Here is a 26,897-nt window from a genome sequence, read left to right on the forward strand (position 1 = left end):
GAACACCACTGGTAACCAGCAGCCAACCAGAATAGGATTCCTTTATTCCCACTCTCTGTTTCCTGCCAATCAGCCAACGTTCTATCCACGTGTGTAACTTTCCTGTAATTCCATGGGCTCTAACCTTGTTAAGCAGTCTAATGTGTGGCACCTTGTCAAAGGCCTTCTGAAAATCCAAACATACAACATCTACGGCATCTCCCTTGTCTAGCCTACTTGTAATTTCCTCAAAAAATTGCAATAGGTTTGTCAGACAGGATTTTCCTTTACGGTAACCATGTTGAGTTTTGTCTATCTTGTCATATGCCTCCAGGTACTCTGTAACCTCATCCTTGACAATTGACTCCAACAACTTCCCAAAAACCGATGTCAAGCTAACAGGTCTATAATTTCCTTTTTGCTTCCTTGCCCCCTTCTTAAATAGCGGAGTGACATTTGCAATCTTCCAGTCCTCTGGAACCACGCCAGAACCTATTGACTTTTGAAAGATCACTGCTAATGCCTCCGCAATCTCCACAGCTACTTCCTTCAGAACAGGCAGGTGCATTCCATCTGGAGCGGGAGATTTATCTATCCTTAGACTTTTCAGCTTCCTGAGTACTTTCTCTGTCGTAATTGTGACTGCGCACACTCCTCTTCCCTGACACCCTTGAGTGCTCGGTATACTGCTGATGTCTTCCTCAGTGAAGACTGATGCAAAATACTCGTTCAGTTCCTCTGCCGTCTCCTTATCTCCCATTACAATTTCTCCAGCATCACTTTCTATCGGTCCTATATCTACTCTCATCTGTCTTTTACTCTTTATATACTTGAAAAAGCTTTTAGTATCCTCTTTGATATTATTTGCTAGCTTCGTTTCATAGTTCACCTTTTCCCTCTTAATGACCTTCTTAGTTTCCTTCTGTAAGCTTTTAAAAACTTCCCAATACTCTGTCTTCCCACTAATTTTTGCTTCCTTGTATGCCCTCTCCTTTGCTTTAACAGATATAAGAGGATCATGGGATGGGAGGCCTTCGGAGAAAGACAGGGGGAAGAGGGGAAGCCCAGAGGATGGGCAAAAAGTATAGTGAGAGGGACCGAGGGATGTGGCCTTCTATATATTGGCGAGGCCCAATGCAGGCTGGCAGACCGTTTCTCTGAACACCTACACTCTGTCCACCAGAGAGAGCAGGATCTCCCAGTGGCCACACAGTTTAATTCCACATCCCATTTCCATTTTGATATGTCTATCCACAGCCTCTTCTACTGTCAAGATGAAGCCACAGTCAGGTTGGAGGAACAACACCTTATATTCTGCCTGGGTAGCCTCTAACCTGATGGCATGAACACTGACTTCTCTAACTTCCGTTAATGCCCCACCTCCCCCTCATACCCCATCCGTTATTTATTATTATTAATTTTCTCTCTCTCTTTCTCTCTCTCTCCTTTTTCTCCCTCTGTCCCTCTCACTATACTCCTTGCCCATCCTCTGGGCTTCCCCCCTCCCCCTTGTCTTTCTCCCTGGACCTCCTGTCCCATGATCCTCTCATACCCCTTTTGCCAATCAACTTTCCAGCTCTTAGCTCCATCCCTCCCCCTCCTATCTTCTCCTATCATTTCAGATCTCCCACTCCCCCTCCCACTTTAAAATCTCTTACTAGCTCTTCTTTCAGTTAGTCCTGACGAAGGGTCTCGGCCCAAAATGTCGACTGTATCTCTTCCTATAGATGCTGCCTGGCCTGCTGCATTCACCAGCAATTTTTATGTGTGTTACAAGGGTCGCTAGCCCCTGTACCTCTGAAACACACCTGAGCAGTGCGGTGAAGGTCTGTGCTATGCATGACCTCATCTGAAAGCATCATGTTGACTCATAACAGATCATTTTCACGGTGGAACAGCTTAGTCAAGGATGGGGTGATCAGCACAGATGGACTAATTATACCTCCACTACCCCATTTGGTGTGATTTAAAGAGATTACCTGCAACAAATATTTGTGTTCTGAATGGGGTGGATATCCACAGCCCAGGTGAATTTGTGTTTGGGGTTTTAAGTATTGTTAAAGTATTAGGGAAAGTTACCCTTGTTGAATGCCTTTTCATAAAAAAGGGGTTTCACATTTATTTTCACCAGAAGTGAGGCCCAAGGGCAGCACAGGTGTGCCTACAGGATTGCTTTGGATCAGTGGAATGGATTCAGGGATTCATTTTTGAGCGTGAATGAGTAGTCCACAGCTGTTACTGACTTCATTAAAACCTACTGCATCTGGATGAGTATGTGCCTACAAGAACATATTGTATATACCCAAATCAAAAGCCATGGAGATTCGTAGTCTGCTGAGGGCTCCATCTGTGGCATTCAAGTATGGCAACCCAAGTACTGTATAACTTGCAGAGGGTATTTCAAGAGCAAAGGAACAATTCTGAACAAGGTTAGAGGTGGAATCAGATGCACATCAACTCTGCCAGGGTTTGCAGGCGGGAGAAGAGAGCGGCGTGACGCAGCTCGCAGGGGCCACTCTGGTGGTGATGTCTGTTATTTGTCAAGTAGGGTGCCGTGCACAATCCTGATTTGATGGAGACAGACGTGAGAGCACAGAGGAACATCGGGTGAAACCTCTGAAATGCCTGCTTCGCTCCTGCTGCTACTGTGTGGTCCAGAATCTCCGGAGGAGAAGGCCCTGAGTCCTCGGCTTTGCTTGTTGCTCGGCAGCTAGGGCGGGGTCGAAGCGCTCAGCAGAGGATGGTGCTCGGAGAGGCTGTGTCGGAGGGGCTGGTCGGAGGCTCGAAGTTTTTGGACGGTCTCAGAGCCCGCTGCGGTCAGGTGCTTCCAATGGTGCTGCATCAGCAAGTTGGCGACACTTGGAGGTTCATGGTGGGGAGAGTTCCTCCCTTCTGCTGCCTGCATGAGATGATGAGGCTATCGGGACTTTGAGACTTTTTTTTACCATGCTCATGGTCTGCTCTTTATCAAATTACGGTATTGCTTTGCACTGTTGTAACTATATGTTATAATATGTGGTTTTGTTAGTTTTAGTCTTGGTTTGTCCTGTGTTTTCTTGTGATATCATTCTGGAGGAACGTTGTATCATTTTTTAATGCATGCATTTCTAAATGACAATAAACGAGGACCGAGTGTCCTCATAATATAATAACTTCCTACAAAGCTAAGCCTAACATCATGAATAGCTGTGATGCTTCACTCCCAGATGAGTTCAATGCTTTTCATGCACACTTTGAAAGGGAGAATAAACTTCAGCTATTAGGATCTCTGCAGCATCTGGTGACCCTGTGATCCCTGTCTTGGAGGTTGACGTCAGGGTGTCTTTCAACAAGGTGAAACCTTGCAAGGCGACAGGCCCCTGGTAGGACTCTGAAAACCTGTACCAGCTGGTGGGGGTGCTCAAAGACATTTTCAATCTCTTATTGCTGCAGGTGGAAGTTCCCAACTGCTTCAAAAGGGCAACAATTCTATCAGAGCCCAAGAAGAGAAGGTTGAGCTGCCTTAACTATTATCGTCCAGCAACACTCACATCTATGGTGATGAAGTCCTTTGAGAAGTTGGTTATGGCTAGAATTAATTTCTGTCTCAGCAAGGATCTGGACCCACTGCAATTTGCCTATGCCACAATAGGACTAAGGGTATGTCCACACTATGCCGGATAATTTTGAAAATGAAACTTTTTCTCTTCGTTTTGCCCTCCCGTCCACACTGAGCCGGTGTTTTCAGCCCCCGAAAACGGAGATTTTCGAAAACACTCTCCAGAGTGAATAAATCTGAAAACGCTTAATATCCGGCGTAGTGTGTACAGGGTAAATGGAGAGATTTAAAAACATTGTCATGACAACACCACAACAACAATGCTTTTTTCTGCTTCTGCTTGGTACTGTGCAAGCTGTTATAACGCGCAGTCGGTGTGAACGGCGTGAGAGTTAAATTGTAAAGTGAGCTTTTTTTGACTATTTAAAAACGCTGTCATGACATGCCGGAACGTTGTTTTCTTGAACGCCACCACCTAACAATTTCAGAACAGACGGACGAGACTGAAGCCAGAAGGGTTAGAAATGTACTCACCAAATACTTTGACCCATAGCTTACTGAATAAATAAGTATACTCATTTCGCCCTGTTTTCTGTCCTTGCTTGTATGAAGGTGGTTTACCTATTTATGCAAGTACTTCTCTGACAATAGATGTGTAACAGCCTAATGTAACATTGTATGGAAATACAAGATAATGCTGATGCAGACGTTTTATACATTTAACAAGGTGCTTTATTAATGCAACAGAGTTAGTCAGTTTTTCAATGTTCGTCGTCAGCTGGGTCATACTGTCCGTGAACTCCCTGTCGGTTGCCTCCATACGCTCCAGTATTTGTTTTTTTTAAGTTTTAAGTCCTCCTGCGCAAGAACCAAGAGCAATTCCTTTAAAGTTTTTCTACTCTGTAACTGGAGAAACACGCACCAAGTATATCATTTCCTCTTCGCTTGTTTTTTTTGTGTCCTGCGCATGCCCAGTAGGAGGAGATTCGCCCAAATATTCGCCTAATGTGGACGGAGATATCTTGAAAAACACTTAGTGCGGATGCCTGTCGTTTTTACTTGAAACCGGCATTTTCAAAATTATCCGGCGTAGTGTGGACGTAGCCTAAGGGAGATGAGATCTCACTGGCTCTTCACATGGCTTAGGATCATCTGGACAATACAAATACCTGTGTCAGGATGCTGTTTATTGATTACAGCTCAGCATTTAACACTGTTGGCCAGAAGAAACTTCACTCTGATCACGGACAGGGGAAGCAGACAAACTAGTCACATAGAAACATAGAAAATAGGTGCAGGAGTAGGCCATTCGGCCCTTCGAGCCTGCACCACCATTTATTATGATCATGGCTGATCATCCAACTCAGAACACCGCCCCAGCCTTCCCTCCATACCCCCTGACCCCCATAGCCACAAGGGCCATATCTAACTCCCTCTTAAATATAGCCAATGACTGGCCTCAACTGTTTCCTGTGGCAGAGAATTCCACAGATTCACCACTCTCTGTGTGAAGAAGTTTTTCCTAATCTCGGTCCTAAAAGGCTTCCCCTCTATCCTCAAACTGTGGCCCCTCGTTCTGGACTTCCCCAACATCGGGAACAATCTTCCTGCATCTAGCCTGTCCAATCCCTTTAGGATTTTATACATTTCAATCAGATCCCCCCTCAATCTTCTAAATTCCAACGAGTACAAGCCCAGTTCATCCAGTCTTCCTTCATATGAAAGTCCTGCCATCCCAGGAATCAATCTGGTGAACCTTCTTTGTACTCCCTCTATGGCAAGGATGTCTTTCCTCAGATGAGGGGACCAAAACTGTACACAATACTCCAGGTGTGGTCTCACCAAGGCCTTATACAACTGCAGTAGTACCTCCCTGCTCCTGTACTCGAATCCTCTCGCTATAAATGCCAGCATACCATTCGCCTTTTTCACCGCCTGCTGTACCTGCATGCCCACTTTCAATAACTGGTGTATAATGACACGCAGGTCTCGTTGCACCTCCCCTTTTCCTAATCGGCCACCATTCAGATAATAATCTGTTTTCCTATTTTTGCCACCAAAGTGGATAACTTCACATTTATCCACATTAAATTGCATCTGCCATGAATTTGCCCACTCACCCAACCTATCCAAGTCACCCTGCATCCTCTTAGCATCCTCCTCACAGCCAACACCGCCACCCAGCTTCATGTCATCCGCAAACTTGGAGATGCTGCATTTAATTCCCTCATCCAAGTCATTAATATATATTGTAAACAACTGGGGTCCCAGCACTGAGCCTTGCGGTACCCCACTAGTCACCGCCTGCCATTCTGAAAAGGTCCCGTTTATTCCCACTCTTTGCTTCCTGTCTGCTAACCAATTCTCCACCCACACCAATACCTTACCCCTAATACCGTGTGCTTTAAGTTTGCACACTAATCTCCTGTGTGGGACCTTGTCAAAAGCCTTTTGAAAATCCAAATATACCACATCCACTGGTTCTCCCCTATCCACTCTACTAGTTACATCCTCAAAAAATTCTATGAGATTCGTCAGACATGATTTTCCTTTCACAAATCCATGCTGACTTTGTCCGATCATTTCACCGCTTTCCAAATGTGCTGTTATCACATCCTTGATAACTGACTCCAGCAGTTTCCCCACCACTGATGTTAGGCTAACCGGTCTATAATTCCCCAGTTTCTCTCTCCCTCCTTTTTTAAAAAGTGGGGTTACATTAGCCACCCTCCAATCCTCAGGAACTAGTCCAGAATCTAACGAGTTTTGAAAAATTATCACTAATGCATCCACTATTTCTTGGGCTACTTCCTTAAGCACTCTAGGATGCAGACCATCTGGCCCTGGGGATTTATCTGCCTTCAATCCCTTCAGTTTACCTAACACCACTTCCCTACTAACATGTATTTCGCTCAGTTCCTCCATCTCACTGGACCCTCTGTCCCCTACTATTTCTGGAAGATTATTTATGTCCTCCTTAGTGAAGACAGAACCAAAGTAATTATTCAATTGGTCTGCCATGTCCTTGCTCCCCATAATCAATTCACCTGTTTCTGTCTGCAGGGGACCTACATTTGTCTTTACCAGTCTTTTCCTTTTCACATATCTATAAAAGCTTTTACAGTCCGTTTTTATGTTCCCTGCCAGTTTTCTCTCATAATCTTTTTTCCCCTTCCTAATTAAGCCCTTTGTCCTCCTCTGCTGAACTCTGAATTTCTCCCAGTCCTCAGGTGAGCCACTTTCTCTGGCTAATTTGTATGCTTCTTCTTTGGAATTGATACTATCCCTAATTTCTCTTGTCAGCCTACCTTCCTTGATTTATTCTTTTGCCAAACTGGGATGAACAATTGTTGTAGTTCATCCATGCAACCTTTAAATGCTTGCCATTGCATATCCACCGTCAATCCTTTAAGTGTCATTTGCCAGTCTATCTTAGCTAATTCACGTCTCATACCTTCAAAGTTACCCCTCTTTAAGTTCAGAACCTTTGTTTCTGAATTAACTATGTCACTCTCCATCTTAATGAAGAATTCCACCATATTATGGTCACTCTTACCCAAGGGGCCTCTCACGACAAGATTGCTAATTAACCCTTCCTCATTGCTCAGAACCCAGTCCAGAATAGCCTGCTCTCTAGTTGGTTCCTCGACATGTTGGTTCAAAAAACCATCCCGCATACATTCCAAGAAATCCTCTTCCTCAGCACCTTTACCAATTTGGTTCACCCAAATTGTCTTTGTTTTCCCCCTTTCTGTAGACTCTAAGCTGAGGCTATGTCCACACTATGCCAGATAATTTTGAAAACGCTGGTTTCGAGTAAAAATGACAGGCGTCCACACTAAGCGTTTTTTAAAATATCTCCGTCCACATTAGGCGGATATTTGGGCGAATCTCCTCCTACTGGGCATGCGCAGGACACAAAAAAACAAGCGAAGAGGAAACCATATACTTAGTGCGTGTTTGTCCAGTTAGAGTAGAAAAACTTTAAAGGAATTGTTCTTGGCTCTCGCGCAGGAGGACTTAAAACTTAAAAAAAAACAAATACTGGAGCGTATGGAGGCATCCGACAGGGAGTTCACGGACAGTATGACCCAGCTGACGACGAACATTGAAAAACTGACTAACTCTGTTGCATTAATAAAGTACCTTGTTAAATGTATAAAACGTCTGTATCAGCATTATCTTGTATTTCCATACAATGTTACATTAGGCTGTTACACATCTATTGTCAGAGAAGTACTTGCATAAATAGGTAAACCACCTTCATACAAGCAAGGACAGAAAACAGGGCGAAGTGAGTATACTTATTTATTCAGTAAACTATGGGTCAAAGTATTTGGTGAGCCATTTCTAACCCTTCGGGCTTCAGTCTCGTCCGTCTGTTCTGAAATTGTTAGGTGGTGGCGTTCAAGAAAACAACGTTCCGGCATGTCATGTCAGCGTTTTTAAATAGTCAAAAGAAGCTCACTTTACAATTTAACTCTCACGCTGTTCACACCGACTGCGCGTTATAACAGCTTGCGCAGTACCAAGCAGAAGCAGAAAAAAGCATTGTTGTTGTGGTGTTGTCATGACAACGTTTTAAAATCTTTCTGTTTATCCCGTACACACCACACCGGATATTAAGAGTTTTCAGATTTATTCATTCTGGAGAGTGTTTTCGAAAATCTCCGTTTTCGGGGGCTGAAAACGCCGGCTCAGTGTGGACGGGAGGGCAAAACGAAGAGAAAAGGCTTCGTTTTCAAAATTATCCGGCGTAGTGTGGACGTATCCTGATTCTTGCTCTTGGATAACCTAATCAGAGCAACTGAATGCACAGGAAACTTCAGGTAATGATCTGCTAAACTTGAGACCATTCTCAAACAAGTAGCCATTTGTTATGTAAAGGGCATGGACTCTGAACTGATTCTTGCTCTGGGGCAATCTAATCAGAGCAATAAATGCGATGAGTCAGCATACAGAGAGGAGGTGCAGCGGCTAACGGACTGGTGCAGAGCCAACAACCTGTCTCTGAACATAAACAAAACAAAGGAGATGGTTGTTGACTTCAGGAGGACATGGAGTGACCACTGTCCACTGAACATCAACAACTCCTCTGTAGAGAACGTTAAGAGCACAAATTTCTTGGTGTCCACCTGGCAGAGATTCTCACCTGGTCCCTCAACACCAGCTCCATAGCAAAGACGGCCCAGCAGCGTCTCTACTTTCAGCGAAGACTGAGAAAAGTCCATCTCCCCCCCCCACCCCCGCCATCCTCACCACATTCTACAGAGGTTGTATTGAGAGCATCCTGAGCAGCTACATCATGGCCTGGTTCGGAAATTGCACCATCTCGGATCACAAGACCCTGCAGCGGATAGTGAGGTCTGCTGAGAAGATCATCGGGGTCTCTCTTCCCGCTATTACAGACATTTGCACCACACGCTGCATCCGTAAAGCAAACAGCGTTATGAAGGACCCCACACACCCCTCATATAAACTCTTCTCCCTTCTGTCATCTGGAAAAAGACACCAAAGCATTCGGGCTCTCACGACCACACTATGTAACAGTTTCTTCCCCCAAGCCATCAGACTCAATACCCAGAGCCTGGACTGACACCAACCTACTGCCCTCTACTGTGTCTATTGTCTTGTTTATTATTTATTATTATTTATTGTAATGCCTGCACTGTTTTGTGCACTTTATGCAGTCCTGGATAGGTCTATAGTCTAGTGTAGTTTTTGTGTTTTTTCTTATGTAGTTCAGTGTAGTTTTTGTATTGTTTCATGTAGCACCATGGTCCTGGAAAACACTGTCTCGTTTTTACTATGTTCTGTCCCAGCAGTTATGGTTGAAATGACAATAAAAAGTGGCTTGGCTTGACTTGACAAAACCTGAAACCATTCTCAGAGGAGTAGCTACTTGTTACGTAAAATGCCAGACCTGCAATTGGTAATCTCGTTAGACTCTGACTGGGTTGTCTCATTTAACTGGTTTGGATCAGTCAGAGTGTAAAGACACAAATACACAAGGCTGGGTGGGCAGAGCCATGAAACAATATTGGTTGCAGCCCTGTACAATGACCAGTAAAAAAGTGACCCAGGTAGGTCAGGTGACCTTGAGCCAATGGGATGGAGATCGAATGGTCCAATTGATGAGGAACAGTACAAGACTCAGCAGCTGCAAATACACAGGAGCGATAACTCTCCAGCAGGCACAGACCAACCATTGCACACAACGAGGACCCCACAGACACATGGAGACTGAGAGCCCAAGGAATGCCTGGCCAGTGCAGACTCCTTTCCTGGTTACGCACATCAAAGCTGCTGGTGAACGCAGCAGGCCAGGCAGCATCTCTAGGAAGAGGTACAGTCGACGTTTCAGGCCGAGACCCTTCTCGACTTCACCACACCTTGTTCCCGTTCCAACCTTTTAAGGGTCTTGGCCTGAACCGTCGACTGTACCTCTTCCTAGAGATGCTGCCTGCTGTGCTGCGTTCACCAGCAACTTTGATGTGTGTTGCTTGAATTTCTAGCATCTGCAGAATTCCTTGTGTTTGCGTCCTTTCCCGATTAATACCTTTTCTCTTCACTGACTGTTCGTGGAGGGTCAGGGATTTCAGTAGGGTGCACACGGACCCAGTTTGTGAACCCACGTGCTTTTAGTGGAAACAATAGAAGTTACTTGTCGATAAATACATATTATCTGTGTCTCACTTCGTTATTACAAGGGGTGATTCTTGTGACAACACAGTGATGATTGAAAAGGTACAGAACCTAGGACTCTGTACCTCTCTCTGCAAATAGATCCTTGACTTCCTAACTGGAAGACCACAGTCTGTGCAGATCAGAAAGAACATGTCCACATGGCTGACAGTCATTGCCAGCACACCTCAGGGATGTGTGCTTACTCCACTAATCTACTCTCTCAAGCCCATGACTGTGTACACTGCTCAAATGCCATCTATAAATTTGCAGATGATACAACTACTGTTGGGAGAATTCAGATGGTGTCAAGACGGCGTACAGGAGCGAGATATATCAGCTAGTTGAGTGGTGTCGCTACAAAACCCTTTCATTCAACATCAGTAATACCAAAGAACTGATTGTGGACTGCAGAAAAGGAAATATGAGGGAAGGCACACCAGTCCTCACAGAGAGATCAGAAGTGGAAAGAGTGAGCAATTTCAAGTTCTTAGGTGTCAATATCTCTGAAGATCTATCTCAGGCCCAAATAATCGATGCAACATGAAGAAGGCACGACAGCAGCTATATTTCATTAGGAGCTTGAGGAGATTTGGTGCGTCACTAAAAACACTTGCAAATTTCTATAGATGTACCGTGGAAAGAATTCAAACTAGCTGCTTCACTATCTGGTATGGTGGGGCGGGGGCGCTACTGCAAAGGATCGGAATAAGCTACAGAGAATTGTCAACTTAGTAGGCTCCATCATGGGCACTAGCTCCCATAGCATCCAGGTCATCTTCAAGGAATGATGCCTGAAAAAGGCAGCATCCACGTCAACCAGGACATGCCTTGTACTCATTGCTGTCATTAGGGAGGAGGTGCAGAAGCCTGAAGGCACACTCTCGGTGATTCAGAGACAGCTTGTTTCCCTCTGCCACTTGATCTCTGAATGGACATTGAACCTGTGAACACTACCTCACCAGTTTTTAATTTTTACTTTTGCGTTACTTATTTAACTATTCAATATATATACATACTTACTGTAGTTCATATTTTTCTATTTTTATGTATTGCGTTGTATCCACAAACACTACAAATTTCATGACCTATGCCAACGATCTGGCCATGGCAGAGTTGTAGCGGCTAGCACAATGCTTTACAGTACAGGAAACCAGAGTTCAATTCCTGCCTGCTGCCTGTAAGGAGTTAATATGTTCTCTCTGGATGTTTCATTTTCCTCCCACAGTCCAAGGATGTACCAGTTGGGAGGCTAATTGGTCATTGTAAATGGTTCTGTGATTAGGCTAGGATTAAACATGCCAGTGAGGGTAGAAACAGGATGATTTGGCAGATAAATGCGTGGCTGAGAAGCTGGTGCAAGGGGCAGGGCTTCAGGTTCTTGAATAACTGGGATCTCTTCAGGGGAAGGTATGACCTGTTCAAAAGTGACGGGTGGCACCTGAGCCCGAGGGGAACCAATATTCTCGTGGGCAGGCTCGTTAGAGCTGATGGGAAGGGTTTAAACTAACTTGGCAGGGTGGTGGGAACTGGAGAGAAGAGACTCAGGATAGGAAGGATGGTAAAAGAGTAAAGACAGTGTGCAGTCAGATTGTCAGGAAGGGCAGGCAGGTGATGGGACTTAGTTGCAGCCAACAGGCTGAGTATCAAATCATTAGGGATGCAGAATCAGAAAGGATAGCAAATACGGTACTCAAGGTATTGTATCTAAATGTATCTAAAAGGTATTGTATAAGAAATAAGGTGGATGATCTTGTTGCAATATTAGAGGTTGCCAGGTAGATGTTGTGGCCATAAGTGATTCGTGGCTGAAGGATGGTTGTAGTTGGGAGCTGAATGTCCAAGGTTACACGTTAGATCGGAGGGATAGGAAGGTAGGCAGAGGGGGTGGTGTGGCTCTACTGCTACTGGAAGATGTTGAATCCTTGTGAGTTGAGTTAAGAAAATGCAAGGGTAAAAGGACGTTGATTGCAGTTATATACTGGCCTCCCAACATTGGCCTTCATCAACCGTACGATTGAGTTAAAGAGCCGAGAGGTAATGTTACAACTGCATAGGACTCTGGTCAGACCCTACTTGGAGTTCTGTGCTCAGTTCTGGTCACTTCACTACAGAAAGGATGTGGAAGCCATAGAAAGGGTGCAGGAGAGATTTACAAGGATGTTGCCTGGATTGGGGAGCATGTCTTATGAGCGAACTCGGCCTTTTCTCCATGGAGCGTCGGAAGATGAGAGGTGACCTGATAGAGGTGTATAAGATGATGAGAGGCATTGATCATGTGGATAGTCAACCATTTCCCAGAGCTGAAATGGTTGCCACAAGAGGACACAGGTTTAAGGTACTGGGGAGCAGGTACAGAGGAAATGTCAGGGGTAAGTTTTTTACTCAGAGAGTGGTGAGTGCGTGGAATGTGCTGCCAGCAACAGTGGTGGAGGCCGCTTAGATAGGGTCTTTTAAGAGACTTTTGGATAGGTACATGGAGCTTAGTAAAATAGAGGGCTATAGGTAAGCCTAGTAATTTCTAAGGTAGGGAGATGTTTGGCACAACTCTGTGGGCCGAAGGGCCTGTATGGAGTTGTAGGTTTTCTATGTTTCTACTCTCTGAAATTCAGAAGAATAAGAGGGGATCTTATAAAACATACAAAATTTTGAAAAGGATAGTTAAGATAGAAGTAGGAAAGTTGTTTCCATTGGTAGGTGAGACTAGAACTAGGGGACATTGCCTCAAGATTCAGGGGAGAAGATTTAGGATGGAGATGAGGAGAAACTGTTTTTCCCCAGAGAGTGGTGAATCTGTGGAATTCTCTGCCCAGGGAAGCAGCTGAGGCTTCTTCACTAAATATATTTAAGATACAGTTAGATAGATTTTAACATAGTAGGGGAATTAAGGGTTATGGGGAAAAGGCAGGTAGATAGAGCCGAGTTTACGGACAGATCAGCCATGATCTTATTAAATGGCGGGCAGGCTCGATGGGCCTGATGACCTACTCCTGCTGTTATTTCTTATGTTCTTATCTAAAGGTATACAGGTCACTGGGACCAGATGAACTGCAACCTAATATCCTGAATGAGGTAAAATTAGAGATTGTGGTGCTATTAGAAATAATCTTTCAAAAATCATTGACCTCTGGCATGGTGCCAGATGACTACAAAATTGCAGTCCTCTTTAAACATAGAAACATAGAAAATAGGTGCAGGAGTAGGCCATTCGGCCCTTCGAGCCTGCACCGCCATTTATTATGATCATGCCTGATCATCCAACTCAGAACACCGCCCCAGCCTTCCCTCCATACCCCCTGACCCCCGTAGCCACAAGGGCCATATCTAACTCCCTCTTAAATATAGCCAATGAACTGGCCTCAACTGTTTCCTGTGGCAGAGAATTCCACAGATTCACCACTCTCTGTGTGAAGAAGTTTTTCCTAATCTCGGTCCTAAAAGGCTTCCCCTCTATCCTCAAACTGTGACCCCTCGTTCTGGACTTCCCCAACATCGGGAACAATCTTCCTGCATCTAGCCTGTCCAATCCCTTTAGGATCTTATACGTTTCAATCAGATCCCCCCTCAATCTTCTAAATTCCAACGAGTACAAGCCCAGTTCATCCATTCTTTCTTCATATGAAAGTCCTGCCATCCCAGGAATCAATCTGGTGAACCTTCTCTGTACTCCCTCTATGGCAAGGATGTCTTTCCTCAGATTAGGGGACCAAAACTGCACACAATACTCCAGGTGTGGTCTCACCATGGCCTTGTACAACTGCAGTAGTACCTCCCTGCTCCTGTACTCAAATCCTCTCGCTATAAATGCCAGCATACCATTCGCCTTTTTCACCGCCTGCTGTATCTGCATGCCCACTTTCAATGACTGGTGTATAATGACACCCAGGTCACGTTGCACCTCCCCTTTTCCAAATCGGCCACCATTCAGATAATAATCTGTTTTCCTATTTTTGCCACCAAAGTGGATAACTTCACATTTATCCACATTAGATTGCATCTGCCATAAATTTGCCCACTCACCCAACCTATCCAAGTCACCCTGCATCCTCTTAGCAACCTCCTCACAGCTAACACTGCCACCCAGCTTCGTGTCATCCGCAAACTTGGAGATGCTGCATTTAATTCCCTCATCCAAGTCATTAATATATATTGTAAACAACTGAGGTCCCAGCACTGAGCCTTGCGGTACCCCACTAGTCACCGCCTGCCATTCTGAAAAGGTCCCGTTTATTCCCACTCTTTGCTTCCTGTCTGCTAACCAACTCTCCACCCACACCAATACCTTACCCCCAATACCGTGTGCTTTAAGTTTGCACACTAATCTCCTGTGTGGGACCTTGTCAAAAGCCTTCTGAAAATCCAAATATACCACATCCACTGGTTCTCCCCTATCCACTCTACTAGTTACATCCTCAAAAAATTCTATGAGATTCGTCAGATATGATTTTCCTTTCACAAATCCATGCTGACTTTGTCCGATTATTTCACCGCTTTCCAAATGTGCTGTTATCACATCCTTGATAACTGACTCCAGCAGTTTCCCCACCACCGACGTTAGGCTAACCGGTCTATAATTCCCCGGTTTCTCTCTCCCTCCTTTTTTAAAAAGTGGAGTTACATTAGCCACCCTCCAATCCTCAGGAACTAGTCCAGAATCTAACGAGTTTTGAAAAATTATCACTAATGCATCCACTATTTCTTGGGCTACTTCCTTAAGCATCCTGGGATGCAGACCATCTGGCCCTGGGGATTTATCTGCCTTCAATCCCTTCAATTTACCTAACACCACTTCCCTACTAACATGTATTTCGCTCAGTTCCGCCATCTCACTGGACCCTCTGTCCCCTACTATTTCTGGAAGATTATTTATGTCCTCCTTAGTGAAGACAGAACCAAAGTAATTATTCAATTGGTCTGCCACGTCCTTGCTCCCCATAATCAACTCACCTGTTTCTGCCTGCAGGGGACCTACATTTGTCTTTACCAGTCTTTTCCTTTTTACATATCTATAAAAGCTTTTACAGTCCGTTTTTATGTTGCCTGCCAGTTTTCTCTCATAATCTTTTTTCCCCTTCCTAATTAAGCCCTTTGTCCTCCTCTGCTGAACTCTGAATTTCTCCCAGTCCTCAGGTGAGCCACTTTCTCTGGCTAATTTGTATGTTGCTTCTTTGGAATTGATACTATCCCTAATTTCTCTTGTCAGCCACGGGTGCACTACCTTCCTTGATTTATTCTTTTGCCAAACTGGGATGAACATTTGTTGCAGTTCATCCATGCAACCTTTAAATGCTTGCCATTGCATATCCACCGTCAATCCTTTAAGTGTTATTTGCCAGTCTATCTTAGCTAATTCACGTCTCATACCTTCAAAGTTACCCCTTTAAGTTCAGAACCTTTGTTTCTGAATTAACTATGTCACTCTCCATCTTAATGAAGAATTCCACCATATTATGGTCACTCTTACCCAAGGGGCCTCTCACGACAAGATTGCTAATTAACCCTTCCTCATTGCTCAAAACCCAGTCCAGAATAGCCTGCTCTCTAGTCGGTTCCTCGACATGTTGGTTCAAAAAACCATCCCGCATACATTCCAAGAAATCCTCTTCCTCAGCACCTTTACCAATTTGGTTCACCCAATCTACATGTAGATTGAAGTCACCCATTATAACTGCTGTTCCTTTATTGCACACATTTCCAATTTCCTGTTTAATACCATCTCTGACACTACTACTGTTAGGTGGCCTGCACACAACTCCCACCAGTGTCTTCTGCCCCTTAGTGTTACGCAGCTCTACCCATATCGATTCCACATCTTCCCGAAAGGAGATGTGAGGAGGAAGGAAGTAGAAAGGATATTATTGACCATTTAGCCAGACCTCAGTGGTTGGGAAGATGTTGGAGTCAATTGTTAAGGGTGAGGTGATGGAGTGCTTGGTGACACAGGACAAGATAGTACAAAATCAGCATGGTTTGCCTCAGGGAAAATCCTGCTTGACAAACCTGGCGGAATTCCTTGACGATGGATAAAGGGGATGTAGTGGATGTTGTATATTTAGACTTTCAGAATGCTTTTGACAAGGTGCCTGACATGAGGCTGCTTACTAAGTTAGGGGCTATGGTATTACAGAAAAGTTATTAACATAGTCAGAGCATTGGCTGATTGGTAGGAGGCAGTGAGTAGGAATAAAAAGATACTTTTCTGGTTGGCTGTCAGTGACTAGTGGTGTTCCGCAGGAGTCAGTGTTGGGACTACTTCTTTTCATGCTGTGTATAAATGATTTAGATGATGGAATAGATGGCTTTGTTGCCAAGTTTGCAGATCATACAAAGATTGGAGGAGAGACAGGTAGTGTTGAGGAAACAGGTAGGATGCAGAAGGACTAAGACAGATTTGGAGAATGAGGAAGAAAGTGGCAAATGAAATACAATGTTGGAAAATGCATGGTCATGCACCTTGGTAGTAGAAATAAATGTGTGGACTACTTTCTAAACAGGGAATCTCAAATGCAGAGGGACTTGGGAGTCCTTGTACAGAACACCCAGGGTTAACTTGCAAGTTGAGTCGGTGGTGAGGAAGGCAAGTGCCACGTTAGCATTCATTTAAGAGGTCTAGAATACAAGAGCAAGGATGTGATACAGAGGCTTTATAAAGGTATTGGTGAGGCCTCACCATGAGTATTGTGAACAGTTTTAGGCCTCTCATCTTCAAAACATAGAAAACGTACAGCACAATATAGGCTCTTCGGCCCACAAAGCTGTGCTGAACATGTACTTACCTTAGAAATCACCTAGGTTTACCCATAGCCCTCTATTTTTCTGAGGTCCATGTACCTGTCCAGGAGTACCTCTTAAAAGACCCTATCATATCCACCTCCACCACCGTTGCCGGCTGCCCATTCCACACACTCACTACTCTCTGTATAAAGAGCTGACATCTCCTCTACATCTACTTCCAACCATCTTAAAACTGTGCCCTCTTGTGCTAGCCATTTCAGGCCTGGGAAAAAGCCTCCGAATATCCATAGGATCAATGCCTTTCATCATCTTATACACCTCTATCAGGTCACTTCTCATCCTCCACCGCTTCAAGGAGAAAAGGCCGAGTTGACTCAACCTGTTCTCATAAGGCATACTCCCCAATCCAGACAACATCCTTATAAATCTCCTCTGCACCCTTTCTATAGTTTCCATATCCTTCCTGTAGTGAGATAACCAGAAATGAGCACAGTACTCCAAGTGGGGTCTGACCAGGCTCCAATATAACTGTAACATTACCTCTTGGCTCCTAAACTCAATCCCACAATTGATGAAGGCCAATGCACCATATACTTTCGTAACCACAGAGTTAACCTGCGCAGCTGCTTTGAGTGTCCTATGGACTTGGACCCCAAGATCCCTCTGATCCTCCACACTGCCAAGTCTTACCATTAATACTATATTCTGCCATCATATTTGACCTACCACAATGCACCACTTCACACTTATCTGGGTTGAACTCCATCTGCCACTTCTCAGCCCAGTTTTCCATCCTATCAATGTCCCGCTGTAACCTCTGACATCCCTCTACACTATCCACAACACCCCCAACCTTTCTGCCATCAGCACACTTACTAACCCAGCCCTCCACTTCCTCATCCAGGTCATTTATAAAAGTCACAAAGAGTAGGGGTCCCAGAACAGATCGCTGAGGCACACCACTGGTGATTAACCTCCATTCAGAATATGACCCGTCTACAACCACTCTTTGCCTTCTGTGGGCAAGCCAGTTCTGGATCCACAAAGCAATGTCCCCTTGGATCCTATGCCTCCTTACTTTCTCAATAAGCCTTGCATGGGGTACCTTATCAAATACCTAATTTCATTGAATTTCATTTTTTCCCAACAGAGTCACACCATCCCCTCTGTATCAAAAGGATTGGCAAGAAGACAATGTGAATCCTTGAACATTAAGCTTCCAGCTCTTGTCTTCTTTCAGCCATGATTCTGTGATGGCTACAACATGGTACTTGCTAATCTGTAACTGTACAACAAGTTCATCAGCCTCATTCCATATACTGTGCACATTCAAATGTATCACCTTTAATCCTGTATTCACCCTTTTCAATTTTGCCTGACTTTTATGCAGCAACTCATCCTGTTGACTGTAATTTTGTTCCATCATCAGTCTTAGTACATATTGGCACAGGTGACAAAGATAGATAAGGTGAGGAGGTCCTACAGAGAGATTTTAGAGAGTTAGGTGGAAAGCTAAGAAACAGGACTTCCATGGTTGTAATCTCTGGACTGCTGCCTGTGTTAGTGAGAATAAGAACAGGATGATTTGGCATTGCCTAAAGGACTTGTGTGGGGGCAGGACTTCAGCTTTATGGATCATTGGGATCTCTTCTGGGGAAGGTATGATGTATACAAAAGGGACAGGTTACACCTGAACCAGAGGTGGTCCATTATCCCTGCAGGCAGATTGGCAGATACGTATGGTTGAGTTTAAACTAATTTGGAGCAATTGTGCTGAGGATGACATAGTTAAACCAAGGGAAGACGTAGTCAGACTCCTAGCAAGGAGTGGCTGATGATAGGGCAAAATTGCAGTCACCAGTACGATTTGCAATGTAAAAGGTAGACAAACTCGAAAAAGGTGAACAAAGGATTAAAGGTGTTATACTTGAATGCGCGCAGTATACGGAATAAGGTAGATGAACTTTTAGCACAGTTATAGACTGGCATATATGATGTTGTAGGTATCACTGAATCATGGCTGAAAGATTATAACTGGGAGCTTAATGTCGAAGGTTAGACTGTATCGAAAGGATAAGGAGGAAGATAGAGGGGGTGGCGTGGCTCTGTTGATAAAAAATGAAATTAGTTCATTAGAAAGAGGTAACATAGGGTTGGAAGGTGTTGAACCATTGTGAATAGAGCTAAGGAACTGCTAGGGTAAAAAGACCCTGATGGGCGTTAGATACATATGCTCAAACAGTAGTAAGGATGTTGTTTACAAGCTACATTAGGAAATTGCATGCCAAAAGGGCAATGTCAAAACAGTCGGCGGGGGGAACTTCAGTATGCAGGTAGATTGGGAAAATCAGGTTTGTGCGGGATTCCAAGAGAGGGGATTTCTAGAATGCCTACGAGATAGCTCTGTGGAGCAGCTTGTGGTTGAGCCCTTTAGCAGGGTCAACTATTCTGGATTGGGTGTTGTGCAATGAACCAGAATTGATTAGAGAGCTTAAGGTAAAAGGACCCTCAGGGGAAAGTGATCATAATTCACCTTGCAATTTGGGAAAGAGAAGCTAAAGTCAGATGTATCAGTATAACAGTGGAACAAAGGAAGTTACAGAGGCATGAGTGAAAAATTGGTCAGAATTGATTGGAGCCAACTACTAAAGTCAGATTAACTGGCCTATAATTTCCTTTCTGCTGTTTTCCTCCTTCCTTAAAGAGTGAAGTGACATTTGCAATTTTCTAGACGTCTGCCACCATGCCAGAGACCAATGATTTTTGAAAATTCATTACTAATGCTTCCACAATCTCTACTGCTACCTCTCTCAGAACCCTTGGATACAGTTCATCTAGTCTGGGTAACTTATGTACCAACAGAAAACAACTCAAAAACCCATTAAGAAGGCAAAGATGGAATATGAAAGTAAGATAGCCAATGATAGTAAAAAGGATACCACACATTTCTTCAGATACATAAAATGTAAAAGAGAGGCAAGACTGGATATTGGACCACTGGAAAACAATGCTGGAGAAGTAGTAATGGGGACGAGGAAGTGGAAGATGAACTTAATATGTATTTTGCATCAGTCTTCACTGTGGAAGACATTAGCAGTATGCCAGATGGTCCATGTGTCAGGGATCAAGAAGTGTGTGATGTTACCATTACTAGGGCGAAGGTTCTCGGGGAAACTGAAAGGTTTGAAGATAACTAAGTCACCTGGAACAGATGCAGTACATCCAAAAGTTCTGAAAGAGGTGGCTGAAATGATTGTGGAGACATTAGTAATGATCTTTCAAGAATCACTAGATTCTGGAATGGTTCAGAAGACTGGAAAATTGCAAATGTCACTCCACTCTTCAAGAAGGGAGAGAGGCAGAAGAACGGAAATTATAGGCCAGTTCATCTAACCTCAGTGGCTGGAGAAGTTGCCCCTCAGGTCCTTAGTAAATCTCCCCCCCTCTCATATTTCAAGAGGACATGGCTTTAAGGTAAGGGGTGGGAAGTTCAAGGGGGATATTAGAGGAAGGTTTTTTACTCAGAGAGTGGCTGGTGCGTGGAATGCACTGCCTGAGTCAGCAGTGGAGGCAGATACACTAGTGAAGTTTAAGAGACTACTAGACAGGTATATGGAGGAATTTAAGGTGGGGGCTTATATGGGAGGCAGGGTTTGAGGGTCGGCACAACATTGTGGGCCGAAGGGCCTGTACTGTGCTGTACTATTCTATGCTCTATGTTCTATGTTCAACCTAAACCTGTGCCAATCCTGGGGAAAAGCCTGTCTGCATCCACCCAATCTACGCCCCTCTGCATCATCATCTCACGACCTACTCTGAGCACAAGCTGAGATACTCACCAGCGGAGCACAGGATATGGCCATTCCCATCTCTTGATGTCCAGCTTCCTTCTTGGTCAGGATGCTGTGGATAGCTGTGCGATGGTGATGGGAGACAGGACGGACCCGGGGCACAGTAGCTGATTTGGTTCTGTGCGCCTCGGTGTATGAAGGACCCTGTGGTGCCTGCTAGGTAGAAGCAGAGGATAATGGTGATAATCACACTGGACACAGTGATTTTCCCAATCACAAAGTACAAGGAGACCGGGAAATCAGAGGAGCAGTGGGTTTGGACTTTGGTGAGGAAGGAGGTAGGTGAGATGTTACGGAAGGGTGGTGGAAGAGTGGGGGGGGGGGAGGGAGAAGTGTGTCAGGGTGCAGATACTCACAGCAGTCATCTGCTGGACATCAGGATGCTGGTACTGTGCTCTGCAGTGCTCCTGTGCTCCATGGGTATCACCTCCCTGGTTCGCTCTGGGTGCCCACTGAGGAGGGGCAGTGCTGCCGCAATGGGTCTGGCTCCTCGAAATCACATCATCTGGAGAAAGAGAAAGAGGGAGGGAGGGGGAGGTGAACATGAGGAGAGATACTTGAGAATCTATCAAAAGAGAAGGATATTCGGCCCCACAGGCTTGTTCACAGAATCCTGCAGCATGGAAGTATGTCCTTCTGCTCAACCGGTCCATGCTGACAATAATTCCCATCAAAACTTGTCCCATTTGCCCACATTTGGCCCATATCAAACAATATGTAAATGATGACAAATTATTCAAATAAAAATATAAAAAAGCAGTTCTCAGAACATGAATCCTTGAAAGTGAGTCTGCAGGTTTTGTGATCAGTTCAGTTGTAAAGGATGAATTTAACTATGTTTGTTCAGGAGCATGATGGTTGAAAGGATATAACTGTTCCTGAACCTGGTGCTATGAGACCTAAGATTTCTGCATCTTCTGCCTGATGGTAGTTGCGACAGGACAGCACGGCCTGGATGATGGGGACCCTGCTTTCCTGTGGCAGTGCTCTTTGTAAATGTATTCAGTGGCTGGAGAGGATATTACCTCCTATGGACAGGACTGCATCCATCAATTTCTGTAAACTTTTCCGTTCCTAGGCTTTGGTGCCTCTATACAAGGCTGTAATGCAACCAGTTATTGTCTGACAAATCTGTCAGAATTCTTTGAAGAGATAACAGGCAGAATAGACAAAGCAGAATCAGTAGATGTGTGAACTTGGATTTTCAGAAGGCCTTTGACAAGGTACCACACACAAGGCTGCTTAACAAGCTAACAGCCCATGGTATTACAGGAAAGATTCGACCATGGATAAAGTGGCTGACTGGCAGGAGGCAAAGAGTGTGAATAAAGCACTGGCTGCCAGTGACTAGTGGTGTTCCACAGAGGTGGGTGTTGGGACCAATTCTTTTTACATTACATGTCAACAATTTGGATGATGGAATTGAAGCCTTTGTTGCAAAGTTTGCAGACGATATAAAGATAGGTGGAGGAGCAGGTAGTTTTGAGGAAGTAGAGAGGCTACAGAAGGACTGAGGCAGATTAGGAGAATGGAATGCAGTGTCAGGAAGGATAAGGTCATGCGCTTAGGTAGAAGAAATGAAAGGGTTGACTTTTTTTTAAGTGGAGAGAAAATACAAAAAAATGAGGTGCAAGGGGACTTGGGAGTCATTGTGCAGGATTCCTCAAAAGATAATTTGCAGGTTGACTCTATGGTGTGGAAGGCAAATGTGATGTAAGCATTCATTTCAAGAGAACTAGAAAATAAAAACAAGGATGTAATGATGTAATGTTCCGTCTTTATAAAGAACAGGTGAGACCTCACTTGGAATATTGTGAACAATTTTGGGCCCCTTACCTTAGAAAGGATGTGCTGAAATTGGACAGGGTTCAAAGGAGGTTCATGAAAATGATTCGAGGATTGAACGACCTATCATACGAAGAGCATGTGGTGGTTCTGGGCCTGTATTCACTAATATTCAGAAGAATGAGGGGTAACCTCATAGAAACCTATCCACAAGTGAAAGGCCTTGATAGAGTGGATGTGGAGAGGCTGTTTCCTATGATTAGAGAGTCTAAGACCAGAGGACACATTCTCAGAATAGAGGAATGTCCTTTTAGGATGGAGGTGAGGAGGAATTCTTTAGCCAAAGAGTGGTGAATCTGTGGAATTCTTTGCCACACGCAGCTTTGGAGGCCAAGTCTTTATGTATACTTAAGGCAGAAGTAGATATGATTCTTGATTGCTCAGGGCATGAAGGGACACTGGGGGAGCTCAGAAGATTGGGGCTGAGAAGAAAATTTCATCAGCCATGCTGAAATGGTGGGGCTGACTTGATAGGCCATGGGCTATAATATCTGTTCTTATATCTTATGAACACATATTCCTAGGACACATCATGCAGAAAGATGAACTAGAAAAACTCATACTCTCTGGAAAGATTGAGGGGAGTAAACCTAGAGGAAGACCTCGGCTTACGTACATCAAAAGCATAGCCAGGTGGCTACACATCGAGGAAATGGAAGTCATCCAAAAACGAAGGATAGATCTATATGGAAAACGATGGTCACCAAAGTCCGCATTGGATATGGTACTTAGACAGACAGACATATCTTATGAACTTATGATGGAGGATCTGTGGATGTTGTTGACATGGATTTTAGTAAGGTGTTTAATAAGGTTCCCTGTGGGAGGAACATCCAAAAAATTAAGATGTATGGGATCCCTAGTGAATAGGCTGCTTGGATTTAGAACTGGCTTGCCCATAGAAGATGGTTGAAGGGAGTTATTCTTACTGGAGATCTGGTATTAGTGGTGTTTCACAGGGATCTGTACTGGTATGTCTGCATTTGTGCAGAGGGATTGGTATGGAGACTGATGAGGGCTGTGGGGAGAGAGTGGGGCACTGGAAATAGCGCAGGACATATACAGGGCTGTGGGGACATTGGGATTAGTTTTAACCATTGCTACCGTCAACTGGCATGCTACCATCCTCCCTTCCTCATCAACACACACAAAATGCTGCATCTGCAGATTTTCTCATGTTTTCCCTCCATTCCTCAGTTGTCCACAAGATTTTACAATTACATTTGTCCTAGACTTCCCAGTCTTCACAAAGTGCATCTACTTCACACTTGCTCAGATTAAATTGTGTCTCGTTACGCTGTTCACCTTCCCAACTGATCTATATTATCCTGTAGGTTACAGCTATCCTCCTCACTATCAACCTCACCCATTTTAATCTCATCTGCCAATTTACCTTTTACATTCACAAGCAGATAGTTAATGGATCTAGCACTAGAGTCTCAGCACCATTCACTGGGCGACCAGTGCAGAGAGACTGGGGCAATGAGACCACTCCCCAGAGCATCCCTATGGGTATTCACCTCAATAATAAGTATACCACTTTAGATATTAATTGCTGGTGGGAGCCACGGTGACCAGGTCACTGAGTCTGGAGCTGTGGTTCAGAAGAGAAGAGAAGTGATAGGAGATTCCATAGCCAGAAAAACAGAGATGAGGTTCTTTAGACATGAGAGAGACACTCAGATGGCATGTTCCTTCCCAGGTACCAGGTCAGAGATGTCTCAGATTGGGATAATGGCATTCTAATGGGGAAGTCTTGGTAAAATTGGCACCAATAACACAGGTAGGAAAGGTGATGAGGTCCTGAAGAGAGACTTTAGGGAACCAGGCAGAAAGCTTAAAAACAGGATCACCAGCGTAGTAATAGACCATAAGACATAGGAGTAGAGTTAGGCCATTCAGCCCATCGAGTCTTCTCCATCATTTCATGATGGCTGATCCCAGATCCCACTCAAAACCATACATCTGCCTTCTCGCCATATCCTTTGATGCCCCGAACTCTCAACTTCTGCCTTAAATATATGTACTTGGCCTCCACCACAGTCTGTGGCAGAGCATTCCACAAAGTGATTACTCTCTGGCTAAAAAAAAAAATCCTCCTTACCTCTGTTCTAAAGGGTCGCCCTTCAGATTTGATGCTGTGGCCTCTAGTTCTGGATACCCCCACCATCCTCTCCACATTCACCCTATCTAGTCCTTTCAACATTCGGTAAGTTTCAATGAGATCCCCCTGAATTCTTCTAAGTTCCAGTGAGTACAGGCTCAAAGCTGCCAAATGCTCCTCATATGTTAACCCCTTCATTGCTGGAATCATCCTTGTGAACCTCCTCTGGACTCTCTCCAAAGACATTATATCCTTTCTGAGATATGGGACCCAAAACTGTTGACAATACTCCAAACGCAGTCTGACTAGTGGCTTATAAAGCCCTAGTATCATCTCCTTGCTATATGTTCTATTCCTCTTGAAATAAATGCCAACATTGCATTTGCCTTCTTTACCACAGACTCAATCTGTAAATAACAAGCAGGGTGGATAAAGGAAAGGCAGTGGATGTCACTTATTTGGATTTTCAGAAGTCATTTGATAAAGTGCCACAAGAGGCTGCTTAACAAGATAAAATTGTGTGGTGTTACAGGAAAGATACTGGCATGGATAGTGGAGTGGCTGACAGGCAAGAGGCAGTGAATGGGAATAAAGGGGGCCTTTTCTGGTTGGCTGCCGGTGACTAGTGGTGTTCCTCAGGGGTCAGTATTGGGCCTGCTGCCTTTCACATTGTCAATGATTTAGATAATGGAATTGATGGCTTTGTGGCAAAGTTTGTGGATAAAACAAAGATAGATGGAGGGGTAGGTAGTGCTGAGGAAGCAGTGCCATTGCAGCAGAACTTAGGAAAATTGGAACAATGGGCAAAAATGGCAGAAATGTATGATGCATATTGGTAAAAGGATCAATAGTGCGGTCTATTATCCAAATGAAGTCCAAACATCAGAGGTGCAGAGGGACTTGGAAGTCCTCATACAAGGCTCCCACAAGGTTAATTCACAGGTTAAGTCTGTGGTAAAGAAGGCAAGTGCAATGTTGGCATTTATTTCAAAGAAAATAGAATATAAAACTAAGGTGAAAATGCTGAACCTTTATAAGACACTAGTCAGGCCACACTTGGAGCACTGGTAACTGTTTTGGGCCCCATATCTCAGAAAGGATGTGCTGTCATTGGAGAGAGTCCAGAAGAGGTTCACGAGGATGATTCCAGGAATGAAGGGGTTAACATATGAGGAGCGTTTGGTAGATTTGGGTCTGTACTCACTGGAATTTAGAAGAATGTGGGGGGATCTCATTGAAACCTATTGAGTGTTAAAAGGATTAGTTGGGTGAATGTGGAGAGGATAGTGGGGGTATCCAAAACTAGAGGGCACAGTCTTCTAAAGGGTGACCCTTCATAACACTGGTAAGGAGGAATTTTTTTTAGCTGAGGGTACACAAGTCACCCGGACCAGATGAAATGCTCCTCAAGGTTCTGAGAGGCAGCGATAGAGATCTTTCAAAAATCATTGAACTCTGGTACAGTGTCAGAGGACTGGAAAATTGCAAATGTCAATCCACTCTTCAAGAAAGGAGGAAAGCAACAGAAAGGAAATTATAGACCACTTAGCCTGATCTCAGTGGTTCGGCAGATATTGGAGCCAATTGTTAAGATGAGGTAATAGAAGATATTGTGACATAGAACAAGGTAGGATAAAATCAGGCAACACACATAAATCTTCCTACAGATGCTGCCTGGCCTGCTGCGTTCACCAACAACTTTTATGTGTGTTGCTTGAAATTCCAGCATCTGCAGATTTCCTCGTGTTTGCATAGGACAAAATCAGCATGGTTTTCTTAAGGGAAAATCTTCCTTGATGAACCTGTTGGAATTTTTTGAGGAGATTACACATAGGATAGGCAAAGGGATTGAAATGCCCTAATTCTGCAATGGTCTTATGGAGAATCACCCTTGACAAAATTGTTAGAATTCTTTGCAGAAATAACAAGCAGGATGGGCAAAGGTGGGTGTAGTATCCTTGGATTTTCAGAAGGCTTTTGACAAGGAGCCACACGTAACAAGTTAAGAGCCTATGGTACTGCAGGAAAGATTCTAGCATGAATAAAGCAGTGGTTGATTGGCACAAGGCAAAGAATAGGAATAAAGGGAGTATTTTCAGGTTGTATTATTGGTGTTCCAAGGGGTCTGTGTTGGGACCGCTTCTTTTCACATTGTATGTCA

General features: G+C 44.2%; 1 protein-coding gene across 4 annotated transcripts in view; it reads right to left on the reverse strand.

Moving 5' to 3' along the window:
• Positions 1-26,897, reverse strand: part of mapk15 (mitogen-activated protein kinase 15) — a 177,028-nt gene that overhangs the window by 11,875 nt on the left and 138,256 nt on the right. For 2 of the 4 annotated variants that reach the window (XM_072254351.1, XM_072254349.1), the window contains 2 exons: positions 21,144-21,292; positions 20,776-20,943 (listed from right to left, as the gene is read on the reverse strand). In XM_072254351.1, coding sequence (XP_072110452.1) covers positions 20,776-20,943; positions 21,144-21,292 — 317 coding nt within the window. Of the gene's footprint in view, positions 1-4,271; positions 4,670-20,775; positions 20,944-21,143; positions 21,293-26,897 lie in introns of those variants that run through there. The other 2 variants (XM_072254352.1, XM_072254350.1) reach the window with 2 other exon arrangements.

The sequence above is a fragment of the Mobula birostris genome, chromosome 3 (assembly GCF_030028105.1).
Source record: "Mobula birostris isolate sMobBir1 chromosome 3, sMobBir1.hap1, whole genome shotgun sequence".
NCBI classification, from domain to species: domain Eukaryota; kingdom Metazoa; phylum Chordata; class Chondrichthyes; order Myliobatiformes; family Myliobatidae; genus Mobula; species Mobula birostris.